Source organism: Musa acuminata, chromosome BXJ2-9 (genome assembly GCF_036884655.1).
Source record: "Musa acuminata AAA Group cultivar baxijiao chromosome BXJ2-9, Cavendish_Baxijiao_AAA, whole genome shotgun sequence".
Taxonomy (NCBI): domain Eukaryota; kingdom Viridiplantae; phylum Streptophyta; class Magnoliopsida; order Zingiberales; family Musaceae; genus Musa; species Musa acuminata.
This window is the reverse complement of record NC_088346.1, coordinates 9,966,394-9,986,710: the sequence shown is the minus strand read 5'-3', so window position 1 is coordinate 9,986,710 and position 20,317 is coordinate 9,966,394. Positions and strand designations below refer to the sequence as shown.

General features: G+C 34.2%; 1 protein-coding gene and 1 non-coding gene across 4 annotated transcripts; one reads left to right on the top strand and one right to left on the bottom strand.

The window, feature by feature from the left end:
- Nucleotides 1-11,394: 11,394 nt before the first annotated feature.
- LOC103997952 (uncharacterized) lies at nt 11,395-18,862 on the bottom strand. Of its 3 annotated transcripts, none has more exons than XM_009419297.3 (5): nt 18,681-18,862; nt 18,470-18,588; nt 15,620-16,648; nt 13,949-14,804; nt 11,395-11,893 (listed from the first exon to the last, which is right to left on the bottom strand). In XM_009419297.3, exons 3-5 carry the CDS (start codon nt 16,586-16,588, stop codon nt 11,847-11,849), a joined length of 1,872 nt encoding a protein of 623 aa, XP_009417572.2. In that variant the 5' UTR covers nt 16,589-16,648; nt 18,470-18,588; nt 18,681-18,862; the 3' UTR covers nt 11,395-11,846. The 3 variants fall into 3 exon arrangements, with proteins under 3 accessions (XP_009417572.2, XP_009417571.2, XP_064981642.1); XM_009419296.3 differs by having other exon boundaries at nt 15,620-16,616; nt 18,681-18,859; XM_065125570.1 differs by lacking the exons at nt 18,470-18,588; nt 18,681-18,862 and adding an exon at nt 18,190-18,396 and having other exon boundaries at nt 15,620-16,616.
- A 1,047-nt stretch (nt 18,863-19,909) lies between these two features.
- Nucleotides 19,910-19,981, top strand: TRNAP-CGG (transfer RNA proline (anticodon CGG)). The gene has a single exon. It is a non-coding gene; the product is annotated as a tRNA-Pro (tRNA).
- The last annotated feature ends 336 nt before the right edge of the window (nt 19,982-20,317 follow it).

Below are 20,317 nucleotides of genomic sequence, written 5' to 3'. Positions count from 1 at the left end.
CTACAAAAACAAAAAGGATATTTTTTATGTAGAGTTCTTATATCCTTCCTAGATATTTGATTCCTACTAACATCCTGAATTCTACTTTCCAAAGTTTATTACATTGGCTATTTATCATGCTATATAGTAATAATAAACATCAATTTCTAATTTCTCTAACCCAAAACTTATGACCAAGAATGAGTGGCAAAATCGACACTTGTTATAACAAAAAATAGAATCAACACTTAATAAAATCGGAGGCCAAGATGCTACATGAAAAGATCACTAAGAAGGATTAGAAGAACTCATTAGGATTATCACTACAAGAAGCAAAGCACAGTTGATTGCAACAATAAGCCATTAAAAAAATGAGTATGGTAAACCAATTAACAAGGTATAAGCTCCATCATATTAGCAACTTCTATTACAACAACTTTATTAGGTGTCTGAATTTCTTCTATCATGGATAACGTTTAATAGTTTCAATTTTATATAGTGGTTATGCTACACAATATCTTTGTTGACTTCGAATAATGATTAGTGAGATGTTTGTATCATAGTCATGTTCAATTGTCCAAAAGGTTCAAGCCTTTGATTCATCGGTTTTTGGTTGCATAATCTTACCACCATTTGCTTTTAAATTATTTTAAAAAAAAATTGATGTTAATGTAATGGCCTTTAATCATGAATCATGAATTTTTCTACTAAATAACTCATTTGATATTTGGGTGTTTGTATTTTTCATCATGGTGGAATTTTCTCTATGACTTCTCCAAGTTCCAATACTTTGTACTATTTTTCTATATTACAAATTGATATTTTACGAACTAGAGTCTATAATCTTCAGGTTGTATTACATTTAAGCATCTCAGCTAAAATAGCTTGTCCAATATTTTATCTTTGATAATATATCAAACTTTGGAGGTGGTTTTTACTATCTTCAATTATTTCTTATCCATCTGAACTTGAATTTATATTTCATCTATTTATGTGCTCAAGCTAATATAGTCAATGTTCTAATAGTAGCGTAAGTAACTTATCTTAAATTGCATGGTTGGTAGACAATATGCTGTGCATCTTTTATTTGATTTTAACGAGTACTCTTGATAAATAAAATCAATTGTTTTAACCTCAAAAATATGAAACTTTAGACTAAGATGTATCAAGGCTTCATGTCATACTACAACTGTTTCTTAATATTTGATTAGATTTTGTTTTCTCATAGGATTTAAAATTCCTCGCTACATTAAGGGCGATCATACGTTGCACATGTTGCCTAGAGAGAGGAGACTACAAGGTAGTGCTCACTACACTTCTAGAGCATGATGATGCTTGAGCTTTTCCATTGTTTCTTCTTGGATGAAATATGATGTTGTTTTCACGTTGTTGAATCCCTTCTTTTTTGAATGATAAACCAAAATACTAATATCACTAGAAACATAAAACTGAATGATTTTTGTTCTTTCTAGTGTCAAGTATTTTGATAAACTATTATATTTTTTCACCAATAAAAAGTAGATTCTCACCCTAACTCTCAATGTGTGTGATTGCAATAGCAAATATCTATGACTTGTGGTGTGAGAAACTTAAAGATAAAAAGAGTATGTCTTTTTAAGTATGGTTCCTATATACTTCCTAGATATATGTTTCCTACTAACTAATCCTGAATTCTATTTTTCAAAGTTTATCACATTGGCCCTTTATCATACTATATAGTAATCATAAAAATCAATTCTTAATTTCTCTAACCCAAAACATACAACCAAGAGAGTGATAGAATCAACACTTGTTATAACAAAAAATAGATAGCAGCATTACCATTTGGTACTTCATTCAGTTATTAGTGTTATAACTATTTAAGGGAACTCACACCAAGATATCATTGTCCAACAAGACTTGACGAGAACGGCTTGGTATGTTTGTCACGTAGATACATTGGAGGTATAAGTGAAATATAGAAATAAGGGGATATAACAATGGTCAAGATCAAAAAAAATATTTTAAAAGACATGAGCAGAAGATACCATGTCCCCTTTAAACATTTCAGAGTAGCTAATTAAGGAATTCAATTTTCATTTCATAATCAAACCAATAGGAATCTCATTTATTTCTATTTATAATCAATATCGAGCGTGCATCGATCCATGTCCAAACTAAAATGGATCTTATCTGTTCTGAGTGTTGATGAGAGAGAGGGAAAGATGGAGTGCAGATTCTCCTTGGAGAATAGAAAAAAAAATATATATATATTATTCGTAAGGGTGATCATACGTTGCACATGTTGCCCAGGGAGATACTTTGGGAAGATAATCCGATAGACTATCAATTGTCTACGAACCGATAAGAATTCTCTTACTCGAATAATTACTACTCATGCGGAGGATGATCTGAAGGCGATAGAGGCGGCCTATTACAAGAGGAACAGTGAACCACTCGAACAACAAATCAAGGGTGTGACACTTTGAGAGACTAAAAGGCAATGCTCACTATGCTACTAGGACATGATGATGCTTGAGTTTTTCCATTGTTTCTTCTTAGATGAAATATGATGTTGTTTTCATTTTGTTGAATTACTTCTTGTTTGAATGGTAAAGTATTTTGATAAATTATCATATTTTGTCACTAATAAAAATTGGGTTCTCACCCTAACTCCCAATGTGTGTGATTGCAATAGCAAATATCTGTGACTTGTGGTGTGAGAAACTTAAAAAAGGAAAAAAGGTATGTTTTGATATATATTTCCTACTAACTAATCCTGAATTCTGCTTTTCAAAATTTATCACATTGGCCCTTTATCATGCTATATAGCAAATATCTGCCCAAAACATATGATAAAGAATGAGTGGTAGAATCAACACTTGTTATAACAAAAAATAGATAGCAACATTACCATTTGGTACTCTATTCAGTTATTAGTATTGATAACTATTTAGGTGAACTCACACAAAGATATCATTGTCTAATAAGACTTGAGGAGAACTGCATGACATGTTTGTCATGTAGATACTTCAACGATATAATTGAAAATTAGAAATAGGAGATATAACAAAGGTCATGATCAAAGAAATCCTTTAAAAGACATGCGCAGGATAGATCATGTCTCTTTTAAATATTTCATAGTAGCCAATCAAGGAATTCAATTTTCGTTTCATAGTCAAACCAATAGGAATCTCATCAATTTTTATCTATAATCAATTCCTATAATCAATAGGAATCTCATCAATCCATGGCCAAATCAAAAGGGATCTTATCTGTTTTGAGTGTTGATAAGGGAGGGAGAAGGTCGGAGAGGAGAATCTCATTAGAGAATAGAAAAAAATAGAAAATATTGTTTATAAGGGTGATCATACGTTGCACATGTTGCCCAGAGAGATACTTGGGGATGATAATCCGGTTGACTATCAATTGTCTACGAACCAATAAGAATTCTATTACTCGAATAATTGTTATTCGTGTGGAGGATGATCTGAATGTGATAGAGGTGGCCTACTATAAGAGGAACAGTGTACCACTCGAACAAGAAATCCAGGGTGACACTTCGAGTGACTAAAAGGCAATTGTCGCTGCGTTGCTAGGACACGATGATGCTTGAGCTTTTCTAGTGTTTCTTCTTTGATGAAATATGATATTGTTTTCACTTTGTTGAATTCCTTCTTATTTGAATGGTAAACCAAAATACTAATATCACGAGAAAGATAAAACTGAATGATTTTTGTTCTTTCTAGAGTCAAGTATTTTGATAAACTTGCATATTTTTCACCAATAAAAAGTGGGTTCTCACCCTAACTCTCAATGTGAGTGATTGCAATAGCAAATATCTGTGACTTGTGGTGTGAGAAATGCTCTGTGATTGTAATAGCTAATACTTGATTCCAACATTCTGTTCTCTTTTTCCGTATCAAAAATTAATATTTAAGGAACTTGTATCTATAATCTTTAGGTTGTATTGCATTTGAGAATCTCAACTAAAATAGCTTACAAAACATCTTATCCTCTATCCATTGACTTTTATCTTTGATCATATATTAAATATCACAGGAGGTTTTTACTGTCCTCCGCAGCCAACCATTTATTGTATATGTGAACTTGAATTTATATTTCATGTATCTATTTGCTCAAACTAATACATCCTATGTTCCAATAGTAGTGTAAGGGACTTATCTCAATGTGTATAGTTGGTAGAGAATATGCTAATACATCTTCGATTCGATTTTAAGTTGTACTATTAATAAAAAAAATCAATTGTTTTGACCTTGAAAATATGAAACTTTGGACTAAGATGCATTAAGGCTTCATGTCAAACTACAACTATCTTGATTTTTTATTAAATTTTGCCTTTTTGCGGGATCTAAAACCCAATCACCAAACCAAGTTCCTCACTGTATTAAGGATGATCATACGTTCCACATGTTCCCCAGAGTGATACTTGGTGAAGATAATGCAGTTGATTATCAATGGTTTAGGCACCAATAAGAATTCTCTTACTCGAATAATTACTACTTATGCGAAGGATGTTCTGAAGGCGATAGAGGCGGCCTACTACAAGAGGAACAATGTGCCACTCGAACAAGCAATCAAGGGTACCACTTCCGGAGATTAAAAGGCAATGCTCACTACATTACTAAGATATGATGATGCCTGAGCTTTTCCTGTGTTTCTTCCTAGATGAAATATGATGTTGTTGAATTCCTTTTTGTTGGAATGGTAAACGAAAATCCTAATATCAATAGAAAGATAAAACTGAATGATCTTTGTTCTTCCTAGTGTTTAGTATTTTGATAAACTATCATGTTTTTTCACCATTAAAAAGTGAGTTCTCACCCTAACTCTTAATGTGTGTGATTGTAATAGCATATATTTGTGGCTTGTAGAGTGAGAAACTACAAAAAAAAAAGGTATGTTTTTTTTATTTAGGGTTCTTATATCTTTCCTAGATATTTATTTCCTACTAACTAATCCTGAATTTTGCTTTCCAAAGTTTATTACATTGGCCCTTTATCATACTATATAATACTATATAGTAATAATAAACATCAATTCCTAATTTCTCATGCCCAAAACATACGACCAAGAATGAGTGACAGAATCAACACTTGTTATAACAAAAAATAGATAGCCAACATAACCATTTAGTACTCTATTCAGTTATTTCGTGTTGATAACTATTTAGATGAACTCACACCAAGATATCATTGTCCAACAAGACTTGGGGAGAAAAACTTGGTATATAAGTACAAAATAGAAACAAGGAAATATAACAAAGATCAAGATCAAAAAAATCCTTTAAAAGACACAAGCAAAAAAGATCATATCTCCTTTAAACACTTTAGAGCAGCTAATCAAGAAATTTAATTTTCGTTTTATAGTCAAACCAATAGAAATCTCATCTATTTCTAACTATAATCAATTTTGAGGTTGCATCGATCTATGGCCAAATCAAAAGAGATCTTATCTATTCCAAATGTTGATGAGGGAGGGAGAAGGATGGAGAGGAGATTCTCCTTGGGGAATAGAAAAAAATAGAAAATATTGTTTAAATGATAAACCAAATCAAAGAAGAGAAAATTAAACTAGATAGTCCAGTCTAGTTTATTCCATCTGCTCTGACAGGCAAGCTAATAAATATTGATCGAACACGTGAAATTAAAAGCCCTTGATATTTTGGTGTTTTTATCTTTCATCATGGTGGAATTTTCTTCATCACTTCTCCATGTTCCAATACTCTATTCTCTTTTTCTATATTGCAAATTGATATTTATGAAACTAGAGTCTATAATCTTCATATTATGTTGCATTTGAGTATCTCAGCTAAAATAGCTTACCCAACATCTTCTCCTTTATACATGGACTTTTGTCTTTGATCATATATCAAACTTGGAAGGAGATTATTATTGCCCTCCATAACCAACCATTTCTTACCCATCGAAACTTAAATTTATATTTCATTTATCTATTTTCTCAAACTAATACAGCTTATGTTCTAATAGTAGTGTAAGTGACTTATCTTAATGTTCATGCTTAGCAGATAATATGCTAATGCATCTTTGATTCCATTTCAAGGTTGACTCTTGATAAATAAAATCAATTGTTTTAACCTTGAAAATATGAAACTTTGGACTAAGATGCATCAAGGCTTCATGTCATACTATAACTGTTTCTTGATATTTGATTAGATTTTGCCTTCTTGCGAGATCTAAAATCTGATCACAAAAACGAGTTCCTCGCTACATTAAGGGTGATCATACGTTGTACATGTTGCCCAGAGAGATACTTAGAGAAGTTAATCCGATTAGCTATCAAAAATTTAGGTACCGATAAGAATTTTCTTACTCGAATAATTATTACTCGTGTGAATGTTGATTTGAAGACGATAGAGGCAGCTACTACAAGAGGAACAGTGCGCCACTCGAAAAAGCAATCATGGGCAACACTTTAAGAGATTACAAGACAATGCTCATTGCGCTGCTAGGACATGATGATACTTAAGCTTTTCTAGTGTTTCTTCTTGAATGAAATATGATGTTGTTTCACTTTGCTGAATCCTTTCTTGCTAGAATGAAAAACCAAAATCTTGATATCTCTAGAATGAATGATCTTTGTTCTTCCTAGTATTAGGTATTTTGATAAACTATCATATTTTCTTACTGATAAAAAGTGGGTTTTTACCGTGACTCTCAATGTATTTGATTGCAATAGTATATATTTGTGGCTTTTGGCATGCGAAATTAACAGAAAAAAAAAAGCTATGTTTTTTTATGTAGGGTTCTTATATCATTCCTAGATATATATTTCCTACATAAATTATTCTTTTCAAAGTTCATATTATTGAGCATTTATCATGCTATATAGTAATCATAAACCTCAATCCCTAATTTCTTTAGGCCAAAACATACTACCAAGAATGAGCAACAGAATCAACATTTGTTATAACAAGAAATAGATAACCATAATGACCATTTATTACTTCATTCAGTTGTTAGTGTTGATAACTATTTAGGCGACTTTACACTAAGATATCATTGTCCATCATGACTTAGTGAACAGCTTGGTTTGTTTGTCATGTAGATACTTCAGAGGTATATGTGAAACAAACATACAAGCAAGAGGACATAACAAAGGTCAATGTCCAAAAATCCTCTAAGACATGAGTAGAAAAGATCACATCTCTTTTAAACACTTGAGAATAGCTAATCAATAAATTCAATTTTTGTTCAATGGTTAGACCAATAGAAATCTTATCTATTTCCATCTATATTAAATTTTGAAGCTACATCGATGCATGGCAAAACCAAAATTGATCTTATCTATTCCGAGTGTTGATGAGGGAGGGAGAAGGAGATGCACCGAAACAAAGGCTAGAGAGGAGATTCTCCTTGGAAAATAAAATAAAAAAATAAAACATATTATTTAAATGATAAATCAAATCAAACCATTCAATCCCAAATCGATCATCAGAGAAGAGGAAGATAAGGAGATGTACTGAAACTAGAAGAAGAAAAAAAATAATTGGATAGTCTATTCGAATTTATTCCATGTGCTAGACGAGTAGGCTAATAAATACTGTTCGAACACATGAAATTAAAATCCTTGATATTTTAGTTTTTTTATCTTTCATCATGGTGGAATTTTCTCCATCACTTCTCTATGTTCCAATACTTTGTTAGTTTTTTTCTATATTACAAATTGATATTTGTGGAACTAGAGTATGTAATCTTCATGTTACATTACATTTGAGCATCTCAGCTGAAATAGCTTACCCAACATCTTCTTCTCTATCCATGGACTTTTGTCTTTGATTGTATATCAAACTTCAAGGACATTTTTATTGTCCTCCATAACCAACCATTTCTTACCCATCTGAACTTAAATTTATGTTTTATTTATCTATCTGCTCGAATTAATACAGCTTATGTTATAATAGTAGCGAAAGTGACTTATCTCAATGTCCAAGGCTTGATAAATAAAATCAATTGTTTTGACCTCGAAAATATGAAACTTTGGACTAAGATGCATCAATGCTTCATGTCATACTATAATAGTTTCTTGATATTTGATTAGATTTTACCTTTTTGTAGGATCTTAAATATGATCACAAAATCGAGTTCCTCGCTTAATTAAGGGTGATCATATGTTGCACATACTGCCTGGAGAGATACTTTGGGAAGTTAATCTGATTGGCTATCAAAGATCTAGGAATTGATAAGAATTCTCTTACTCTTGTGAAGGTTGATGAAGTCGATAAAGGCAGCTACTACAAGAGGAACAATGTGCCACTCGAAAAAGTAATCAAGGTCAATACTTTGTGAGATTACAAGGCAATGTTCATTACACTGCTAGGACATGATGATGCTTGAGCTTTTCCAATATTTCTTCTTGGATGAAATATAATGTTATTTCACTTTACTAAATCCCTCTTGCTAGAATGGTATACCAAAATCCTGATATCTCTAGAAAGATAAAACCGAATGATTTTTTTTCTTCCGAGTAATTTGATAAACTATCATATTTCTTCACTAATAAAAAGTTTGTTCTCACCCTAACTCTCAATGTGTATGATTGCAGCAGCATATATATGTGGCTTGTAGAGTGAAAAACTAAAAGAAGAAAGGGGTATGTTTTTTTATATAAGATTCATGTATCATTCCTAGATACATGTTTTCTACTAACTAATCTTAAATTCGACATTCCAAAGTTCATCACATTGAGCCTTTATCATGCTATATAGCAATCATTAACCTCAATCCCTAATTTCTTGGGCCAAAACATACGACCAAGAATGAACGGCAACATAATTAACACTTGTTATAACAAGAAATAGATAACCACCATGATTATTTAGTACTTCATTCAGTTGTTAGTGTTGATAACTATTTAGGCAAACTCACGTCCAAGATATCATTGTCTATTATGATTTGAGAATAACTTGGTATGTTTGTCACGTAGATACTTTAGATATATATGTGAAACATAGAAGTAGGAGGACATAACAAAGGTCAAGGTCAAAAAAATCTTCTAAAAGAAACGAGCAGAAGAGACCACGTATCTTTTAAACACTTCAGAGAAGCCAATCAAGGAATTTAATTTTCGTTGCATGGTCTGACCAATAGGAATCTCATCGATTTCCATCTATAATCAATTTTGAAGCTACATGATCCATGGCTAGACCAAAAGGAATCTTATCTGTTCCGAGTGTTGATGAAGGACGGAGAAAGAATAGGAAAAAAAAGAAAATATTATTTAAATTACAAACCAAATCAGACCATTCGATTTCAAACCTATTGTCAGAGGAAGAGAATGAGATGTACTGAAACCGGAAGAAGAGAAAACTAAATCGGATGGTTCGATCTAGTTTATGTCCTCTGCTCCGATGGATAGGCCAATAAATACTAATTGAACACATAAAATTAAAACCCTTGATATTAGGGTGTTTGCATCTTTTATCATAGTGGAATTTTCTTCATGACTTCTCTCGGTTTCAATACTCTGTTCTCTTTTTCTATATTGCAAATTGATATTTAAGAAACTAAAATTTGTAATCTTCATGTTGTGTTGCATTTGAGCATCTTAGCTTAAATAGCTTGCCAATCATCTTATCCTTTGTACATGAACTTTTGTCTTTGATAGTATATCAAACTTCCAAGGAGATTTTTATGGTCCTCCATAGCTAATCATTTTTTTGTCCATCTGAACTTGAATTTATATTTCATCTATCTATATGTTGAAACTAATACGGCCTATATTCCAAAAGTAGTATAAGGGACTTATCTCATTGTGCATGATTGGGAAGCAATATGATAATGCATCTTCAATTCGATTTTAAGGTATACTCTTGATAAATAAAATCAATTGTTTTTACCTTGAAAATATGAAACTTGGGACTAAGATGCATCAAGACTTCATGTCATACAACAATTGTTTCTTGATATTTGATTAGATTTTGCCTTCTTGCGGGATCTAAAATCTTATTGCAAAAACGAGTGATCATATGTTACTCATGCTGTCCAGAGATATGCTTAGAGAAGAAAATCTGGTTGGCTATTAAAGGTCTAGGAACCAATAAGAATTCTCTTACTCAAATAATTACTACTCATGCAGAGGTTGATTTGAAGGTGATAGAAGCGACCTACTATAAAAAAGCAATCAATGGCAACACTTTGAGAGATTACAAGGCAATGCTCACTGTGCTACTAGGACATTATGATACTTGAGTTTTTCCGATGTTTCTTCCTAGGTGAAATATAATGTTGTTTCACTTTGTTGAATCTCTTCGTGTTCACTGGTAAAATCTTGATATCTCTAGAAAGATAAAACCAAGTGATCTTTATTCTTCCTAGTGTTGAGTGTTTTGATGAACTATCATGTTTTTTCACCAATAAAAAGTGGGTTCTCACCCTAACTCTCAATGTGTGTAATTATAATAGTATATATTTGTGGCTTATGAAGTGAGAGACTACAATCAGAAAAGGATATGTTTTTTTACGTAGGGTTCCTATATCCTTCTTAGATATATGTTTCCTACTAACATATCATTCTACTTTCCAAAGTTCATCACATTAAGTCTTTATTATGCTATATAGCAATCATAAACCTCAATCCCTAATTTCTCTGGGCCAAAATATACCACTAACAACGAGCTATAGAGTCATCACTTGTTGTAACAGAAATAGATAACCACCATGACCATTTAGTACTCCATTGAGCTGCATAAAAATAAGAGAACATAACAAAGATCCAGGTCAAAAAAAATAAAAAAACCCATCTCATTAAAACACTTCAAAGAAACAAATCAAGGAATTCAATTTTCGTTCCATTGTCATACCAATAGAAATCTCATCTATTTCCATCCATAATTAATTTCAAAGTTATACGGCGGAAAAGAACATATCAAGGAATTCATTTTCGTAGAAATCTCATCTATTTCCATCCATAATTAATTTCAAAGTTATACCGATCCATGACCATTTCAAAAGGGATCTTATTTGTTCCTAGTGTTGATGAGGGAGGAAGGGATCTTATCTGTTCTGTTGATGAGGGAGGGAGAAGGAGATGCACCAAAATAGAGGCAGAAAATAACATTCTCTCTAGAGCATAGAAAAAAATATTAAAAAATATATTATTTAAATAACAAATCATATCGGACCATTCCATCTCAAATCGATTGTCGAAAAAAGAGAAGTAAAGAGAAAAAGATGTACTGAAACAGGAAGAAGAAAAAACCTAAACCAGATGATCCGATCCAGTTTATGTCATCCACTCCGACGAGGAAATCAATAAATACTAATAGAACCCCGTGAAATTAAAGACCTTGAATTAGATAATTCAACTAGGCCAATGCAGGGATATGCTTCAAATACTGTATACAGCCAACATATAGCCATCGAGTCTTCTATAGCTTGCAAAGGCAATAAAGTATGAAACAACTAACAAATAAGAGGCCAAACTGTTGGATTGTGTTTCACAAGGATTATGGAATCCCAAATAAAGATCATTGGAAGAAACAATTGTTAAAGAATCTAAAAAAGGTAGAATTAACACCAGTGCAGCACCAACATAAAAGGTGATGTTACTCACATAAGATCAACAAAGGGGATCCATCAACAAATAGCTTCTCATTCACTCTAATATGCATATAGCATGCAACAGGCTGCAAAACTCAGTTGATTCACTTAGGTGTAAAGACATTGGATCCATTCTGAAGCAACTGAGCACATTGGATTCATCCAAAAATAAGGATCCCGGTTGCAGTTCATTAGTCAATTCAACATTCACACAAGGCTTGAGTTCCTCAAAACTCACACCCATAAAACTAATACTTTCGGGGTCTGAACAAGAAGCTAAACCCACTGATGAAATTTCACAGAGAGTTATGTTGCATCTTCCGTAAGCAGGATGTTGTATCCACGAACCAAATCTGTTTCAAAGGTCCAAAATAAGATTAGAAGTGATGCAAAAGGAAAACACAAATAAGCATCCAGGATGTGTTAGCTGACTTTTACCTCTTCTGTCACAGGCCATATTTTAGATTCAACTAGTGCCAATACATAAAGCATGATAATGTGCAATGCCACCAGAGAAAAAGCAACATGATCATGGAAGATAAATAAGACTGCTGTTTCGGAACATGAGCTCAGTGAGAAGAAACTTGGAAATGAGCTAAGTCATATTTTAGAAACATGACCTCAGGATTCCCTCACAGATGAGATATACAAATCACAGAAATAAAAGATCTTCTGGCATTATTAGCCATGATTCAGAAAACAGGTTCAGTTTCTTCAGGCAAAAATGACCTATTTAGTTTTAAAAAACACAGGTAAAATATTTGGTTATCCTCTGCCCAACCTTTAAGAAGTTAGATAACCTGGTTGGTCAAAAGATAAGACACAAGAAATGCAACAAGTTGGGTGCCAAATGCATTTTGCTGTGGGTCAGCTCTTGTTAATGGTGGAAATACTAAGTAGAAATTTGGAGAGCAAAGATATCGCTGGTTCTCCAGACTTGAATATATGTAATAAAAATCAAGTGGAAAATAATAAAGTAACCTTAAAAATACTCTTGAGGTATTGACATCAAATTTGACCTCCATGGAAGTAACATTCTATAATAAAGGAAAAATGTTATGTTCCTTCAATGGGGATGTCAACAGATTCCGCAAATTGGCAGAAAAATCACTCTTGTTAAAAAGGGAATCTATGGTAATGACTATAATGGGCATGGTAACATTTGATACCATCAGTTTGCACACTCAAGAATGTTCAGTTATGAAGGCCAGTTATTTATATTCTCCATTGACCATATTATAGTATCATTCCCAATATTTCCACAACACCCAATACAACCAATTATTTGGAATCTAAAAAAATATATTGTAAAAAATCCTGATACACCAGACATAATCGCTTTCCTTGTCCCTTGAGAAGCAGCCATATGGTTGCTCCTCTTGCTTTCGTGTATATATTGCTGGTATTGAATTCTAAGGAATATGTAGACCGGTGATAAGAGAAGAAACTAAAGAAATTAGGAGAAGGAAAATGGCAGTTAAAGATAAACATAACAAGAAGTACAAAGCTATAAACATTACACCACAAGAAGGACGCAGTAGTAAGAACAACAAATGAATTCCAATGACAACCTCTCAAAAGAACAGTCCAAGGGACTTCCAAAGAAAACAACTGGTATGGAGAAGAAGATAGCAAAGCAAAGCATGTCCGCAAAGCATGATCCCACATGAAGATAAGTAAATGATTCTATCCTCATAAATACATCACAAAATTGGAACTAAATTTAGAACACATAATGCAACAGTCAGAAATATCTCATTTTCATTTTAATTACCAAGTTTCACAACTAAAATTGAATTTCAAAAGCTGTGAATTTTATATCTTTAACCACTATTATAACTATTGTGTGATATGGAATGGTGACCCATATACAAACACATACACAGTTCCTAGAATGCAAAGTAACCAGTGTCCATGATTCTCTAAAATTTAATCCATAATGATCCTACCCAAGAAAGCATATAACTGTTATTGCCAAATGAGCTACTTTTAGTCTCTAGGAACAAAAAAGTAAGGATTCACAGATGTTATAATCTTCGATGAGAAGATCATAAACAGTAAGTACCACCAAGAAAAGAGTTCTCTACAGAATCCCAGACAAGCATACTTAAACCTTTGTTTTCTGACTTCGACTGTTTAGTTAAGGTTTTACAATTAGCTGAACATTATACTAAATTGTCTTATCGTATAGGGAGAATAAGTAATAATATAAAAAAAGTGTCAATCAATATATTAAGAAACTTGCAAAGCTTGATATATTATTACATCAAGAAAAATTTGAACTTCTTCACAATACTTACACTAATCATAAACTTCCTTTTTCTTTTTGAAGAAAACTACACTAATCTCAAACTTAAAGCAGTGAATTCCTTTTCCTCCAAGTTCCTATCCAAAGATCAGTTTGATACCTTTTGTAGTTGACTTGTCATACATATCCTTCCGGATGTCATCATTCTCTTCATTGTCATCTGCTTCCTGTCCACCATTTTCTACATCACTTTCACTAGCCGTTTCCCACTCAGAATCATCAGCTTCTGGGCCATAGACATCTCCAGATCCATCCTCGGTAGGAATGCCCCCATGCTTAATAGCTGCTTCTCTGAATAACCATGCAGCATGCATCTGCTTCTTCACTAACCTTTCAGCATAATCAGGAACTTTGTTGTGCCTTAAAGAAAGGTCAGGATCATTAGACTGAGAGCACTCATTAATGAAAAGAATGGCATCTAACAAGCTCTCCTTCACCAATCCAAGCATATCATATGCTTGGGCTCTTCTCCATAAGCTTTTTGCATGACGATTAGGAGGGTTATGTAAGCACAACGCTCGTGTAGCATCACTTATGGCTGCCAGTGGCTGCTGCAAGAGAAGATAACACTGAGCCCTATTGCTGTACAATACAAGTCTTTCCTTTTTGGACTTCATTGGACACAGTGCCAAAGCTTCAGAGTATTTTGATGCAGCCCCTGAAATATCTCCTGAAGAGAATAAAGAGTTTCCTTCAAGCTTAACAACCAATGCTGCAGCTTGTTTTATTTGGAGATCCTCCTTTGGCATGTTCTTCTCCCATTTTATTCTCTGCCTCGAGCTCAAAAGCTCATCAATCTGTTCTTTTGTACGACTGCTGATATAGTTGCGTGCTGTCCCTTGTGCCTGGCAGCGTTCTTGAAGGACATTAACAATGATGTCTCCTAATCTTTTATGATCACCAAGAGCAGAAATTTCTGCTAAATCTGTGAGTGCCGGAGCCGCCTTGTCTATCACCTATTAAATGTAATGAATAGACACTCAAACAACTGTAATAGATTAATGTTGTAACTATTACGCAGGCTTATACTCATTGAATAAAAAATACAACTGAAATCTGATTCATCATGCATGGGCTATGAAGGAATTGATAACAGTTTACTTGAGACCACAAAGCCAACAAACTTCATCTAGACCTCCCACAAATTATTCTCTTTCCAGACCATGCAATGCATCACATGATTCATACATTTTCAAAAGGACTAAGCTGTTCTTAGATTTGAACATAAAGACACTAAGACTATAAAGTTGATATGGTGAGTAAATATTAGCTATAAAATAAATTTTATGACTAAGCTCAGTGACAACATGACTTGGATATAACTGCTTCAAGACTGCCTATTCTACGTTTTACAATTTCGTATGTCCCCTCTATAGCAGCCATCCTGTAAAATCAAGCCACATCTTGATGTTATATAGGTAAGGAATCATTTGCAGGAGAGTTTTATACATACCATATAAATTTGACCAAGATATTTTGAATGGTGTGCAACTCTGATTTACTGAATCTCAGATTAGAATGCCAACATAGCCAGATGCAACTGAAAGAAGTAACTTATGCATATTTGTCATAAGAAAGTTCAATTAGGAAGTTGAACAAGTAAAATAATGCAAAAAAAAAAATCTCTTAGAAGCTAGGAGATGGAACAACCTATGCAGTGCACATTGAAGTGTACAAACTAGCCACTCACCAATCTATGCAATTTCTTTCATGACAAAGCAATAAACAGCCTAATATTTCATGGAATACAAGGAATCTATTATTGCCTTACCTTGTTTGAAGTGCTCTGGTCTTCAAGTAACCAAAGAAGACAGTCGATAGCCATATACTGCCAGTCATCTGATGATCGAGCAATGTTACATAGTGCTTCGATAACACCTGGACAGTTAGCAACAGGACCCCTGCCAAGCTTGTGTTGACAAATTGTGTGCAGCAAACCAATACCTGCTGGTGAGTTCTCATTAACAAGTCCACCCCACATGGCTGGTAATTTGACCAAAAATTCTGGCTTGCATATGTCAAAGAGATACTCTGGCTTAAAAGCAAAGCAATTGATAAGCTGAAGAGACCAGCATTGCAGCTGGCTGGCCCATTCCTCTGCCTTCCTGGATTCCATTTCCATGCCTCCCATACCACGAGTAAGCAGATCACAATGGTAGCTTATTCTCCTATCCACAAACTGGTAAAAGTGAGAATAGACAATCTCTAGAGAACTTGATGCGAGCTGAATGGCAAGCTCGAGGACTTCCCCATGACTTGCAACTGCTGGAAATGTACTAGAATAAGTTGCCAAGTGCCCCAGTGCCCTGACTGCTACCCTCTGCTCCACCCAGGTAAGTCTACCTCTTAAAAGCTCAACCAAGGGAGGAATGACTCCAGCATGAACCGCTCTTTCAGCAAATTCTTCCACATTCATTGAGTAGGAACCTATTATATGAGCTGCATAGTATGGAATATATATGTTCTGGTCATGTGAAAGCCAAAGCCTGTTTTTTAAGCCCTTCCATATTAATGCAGTCATGCATTCAAATATTCCCAAATTAATGAACTCAGGATCATTTGGATGAGCCATGGCAGTGTTCCAAAGGCCACTAACAGGGAGAACTTGGCCATCATCATCCTGTGCCGGAAGCTCTCTGAAGAACTTCAGAATACTTGTTCTACGCTTGCTGGGATTGCCTTCCTTCATGACACAGAAGAAGCAACCTGGATAGGGGCAATCTGATGGAATCTTATCCATGACAAAAGGAACCAGCTATAGACTCAACCTGAGATATATGTTTACAAACTTCAGAAAGACCTGATCCGCATAAACATCACAACTAAATACATCAAGATTAAGTTCTGAAAAAAATTATATCAGATAGAATAGGATCATCAAATGAAATAATAGATCTTTGAACTACAAAACAAGAATACGCTAGATATTTTGTATCTATAAATTGAAAAGAAACACACACATGCATACACATACCAAGAAACTGCTTTAGTTATATCTTTCACCATCAATATCGACAGGAATCAACTGGAGAAGAAGAAAATGAGAGAGGAAAAAGAAACTAATAAAGGGAGTGGACAAAAGGAAGAGAGAAGGGAGGAGGAGGAGGAAGGGAAAACCCTAACCTTATTCACAGGCATCCGCACCCCCAACTCACAGATTCAAGTCACCACTTCTGCAGGGTCTCACAGATAATGATGGAGTGGAAAAGAGCAAGATTTATTGGAATTTATATGTACTGTACACAAGGAAGCACATGAGATCCCAAAGGTTCCCATGAATCGTATGGCATGACAAACAAGTTGTTTGGTAAGGAAGTGTAAACAAACACCAGCCGTAAACATTATCAACTTTTTTTTCAAATAGGTACCTAAAAATTATTAGGAATATGCATATCTAGTGCTTTTCACATTTCATATTTTAGTTTGTGTATTTTCGTCCAGCGCCAACAGATCATGGATCTCATCCAGTGATGCAAATTCATGCAAACCTTGCAGAGTACACATGTTGTGGATCCTTAAATTTTTCATTGTAGAAGGATTAATCAATCAAAATCATATTCAAAAATCAAACAAATTTGCCACAAATGAACTTCAATGTAGAATACTGGGTTTTACCACCTGTTTCCCCAAAAGCCTATTCATATGCAGTACGATCATGAGGTCTCACAGATTGGGCATGAGTTTACAACTAGTCCCATCCAAAATTTTGAGATTTGGGTCTTGGTATAATGAAACAGCAGACCCTCCCCCATTAAAACTAATCCTTTCCTATAATGTATTGGATAAAGCATTATATTACTATATAATTTTTTTATCTTTTTGATAAATTTGCTAAAATATATTTGAATTTGTATTTCTAGTGAAGCCTTTTTATTGAACTTTTGTAGTATATCAAAATCCTTTTATGACTCTACTATTTATTGTTTTTCATGGTGCCTTTCTTTTTTGTTTCTTGTTTTCCGATTTTGATATTCTTTTGCCAATTCCGTTTCGCTCACGGGAATATTATTTATTTGACCTTTTTTTTAACAAATTATTTTTTGTTAGATGGGGTTTTCTTTTAAGGTTTAGTTAATTATACCTCACAAATTGTATCAGTTATTTTATTGTGATGTAATGTCATCATTTGAACATATTCTAAACCTATGCTCAACCCTGACACCCAACCAAATCCAATCTCTTGCGACCAACCCAATCTCCAACAAAGTACCCATTAACACGAAACAAAAATAAAAATCAAGAAAGAAGAAAAGGAATCAGCAATGCGAAGTATATATCTAGAATCAAGAAATAACTCTAAAGATTTACAGATAATTAACTCAAGAAGAGAACGAGATCGACCTTTCCATTCTTTACGTTGTCACAATTTAGCAAGAGAATGAACGAGCATTTGTAATCATTTCGACTATAGATACTAAAAGAAGCCATTTTTTACTATTCAAAATATGGGGCGGGGAAAACAACACCCGAATTGCAAATCTAGTGAATCAATTTAAAAGGAGCATCTTTTCTGAAAGATAGGGTGGGGGAGAAAACAAAAGCCTTGTGCAGCTTCAGAACACCGAGCGATCCATGCCTACGATGTTATTGCAGGAAAAAAAAGGAGTGTCGGTTCAAATACCTCGGAAAGAGCTGTTATCCGAGGAATCACCGTCAAGCCAACGGGACCGATATCAGCCTAGACGCAGTCGAAAGAGGCAGATCAACGGAAAGCAGCGGGGAAATAAGTCTCAGGTTTCACTGGAGCGTGGAGGCAGCGAGCATTAGAAACGGCGTGAGGAACGGAGAGGCGGATGGGAGAATCTAACAACAGATGGCCCCATGAGTCTTACCTTTCAGCGCCCCCTTCCTCTTTCTTTCCCTCATTGGTTCTTCTTTCCCATCAGAATACAAGACGCTCACAGATCGGAGTGCATCGCCTCTCTCTCTCTCTCTCTCTGAGATTTTTTAGGGCAATTTCCAAAACAGCATCTGCACATCGCTACATTACCGGCCGAATCACCGGTGCGTTCGAAAACCGCAGTCTTTAATGGATCCAATGCCACATAATAGGCAGGACGCCGCATGTGTCCCTGGATCTGACAGGTCCAAACCCTTTTGGGACACGGGGCCCGCAACAGCCAACCAATGAAAGATCAAGAGTTCCCTGGTGGTGCCTCAACGAGGACAGGCGAACCAGATCTCCTGATACAGAGGCAAGATCGAATGGCCCATCCATAGGCATGGCTCCATGTCTTAAGGATGTCCGCTATCGATGCCATCTACCCATAGGCACGAATGAACATTCCACTCATTCCGGCCTCCAATATCGATTCATCATCATCCAAACATCGCCTATCCGCCTAATATTGAGAGCCCTTCGAACCTCATGTAATGTTCTTAAGAGATCTAAGTGACTCTCTAATGTGAAATTATGGTAAGTGTTTCAGCTTAGAAATTATATCCCAAAGGCTCCAATTTAAATAGAGTGGCCAAGGAAATATTTCTTGATTTAATATTATTTCAAAGAATATTATCTATGGAGCCGATGCTAATATGCATACCCGATCGATCGATCGACCCTATCTGCGTGACTAGGCTCGAGTCTGGGTCGATCGATCGAATATATCAATCATATCTTAACATAATTAAAATCTTAAAATAATATTAAAGAAGATTATGAGTTGGGATCATATATTTGCCCCCTCTCTACTAAAGTTTAATAAATGCATTAGGCTGTCTCCTAATAGGAACTACACACATCTGCGTATCTATGTGCAGATACAGGATCAGCTTCTCTCTGCCAACCAAAGAGGCCACTCCATTCATTAGCTCAAGCCACAGCCCAAGCATCTCAAGCCCATTTTGAGACTTAAGGGTTGATTATATATTAACGTTGCAATTAGTTATCTTTAGTATTTTAATATTTATATATCTAAAATTTATATTAGGATCACTATGAAAATAAAAATATTTAATTTTATTTCTTTTCACGATATAATTATATTGATGGAAATACTACATTAACTTTTAAAAATATACTAATCGAAATATTATATGTAATTAATCTAGAGTTTGCTTCGGGTGTTTGGTCTAGTGGTATGATTCTCGCTTCGGGTGCGAGAGGTCGCGAGTTCGATTCTCGCAACACCCCCTTGAACTTTGTTTTTGTACTTACCAAAACAAAAATTAGTCCAAAACTCGATAAACCTTAAGAAAAATTTATATTATAAAAGGTAATAAAGAAAATTGAGGATTGTTATTTGAGTTATTGATGCAAAAATCATAAGTAAATGATCTATTTAAGTACACAATCTTTTTTCCAAATTAATCATTTGTTGATGACAAATATGACATTCATATTAAACTCAAATATAACACCTATTATCATGCAAGTCTCACCAAACATAGTGTATAAACAATTTTAAATGGTAAAAAAATTAACATATTTTTTTCTCCTTATATATATATATATATATATATATTGTCG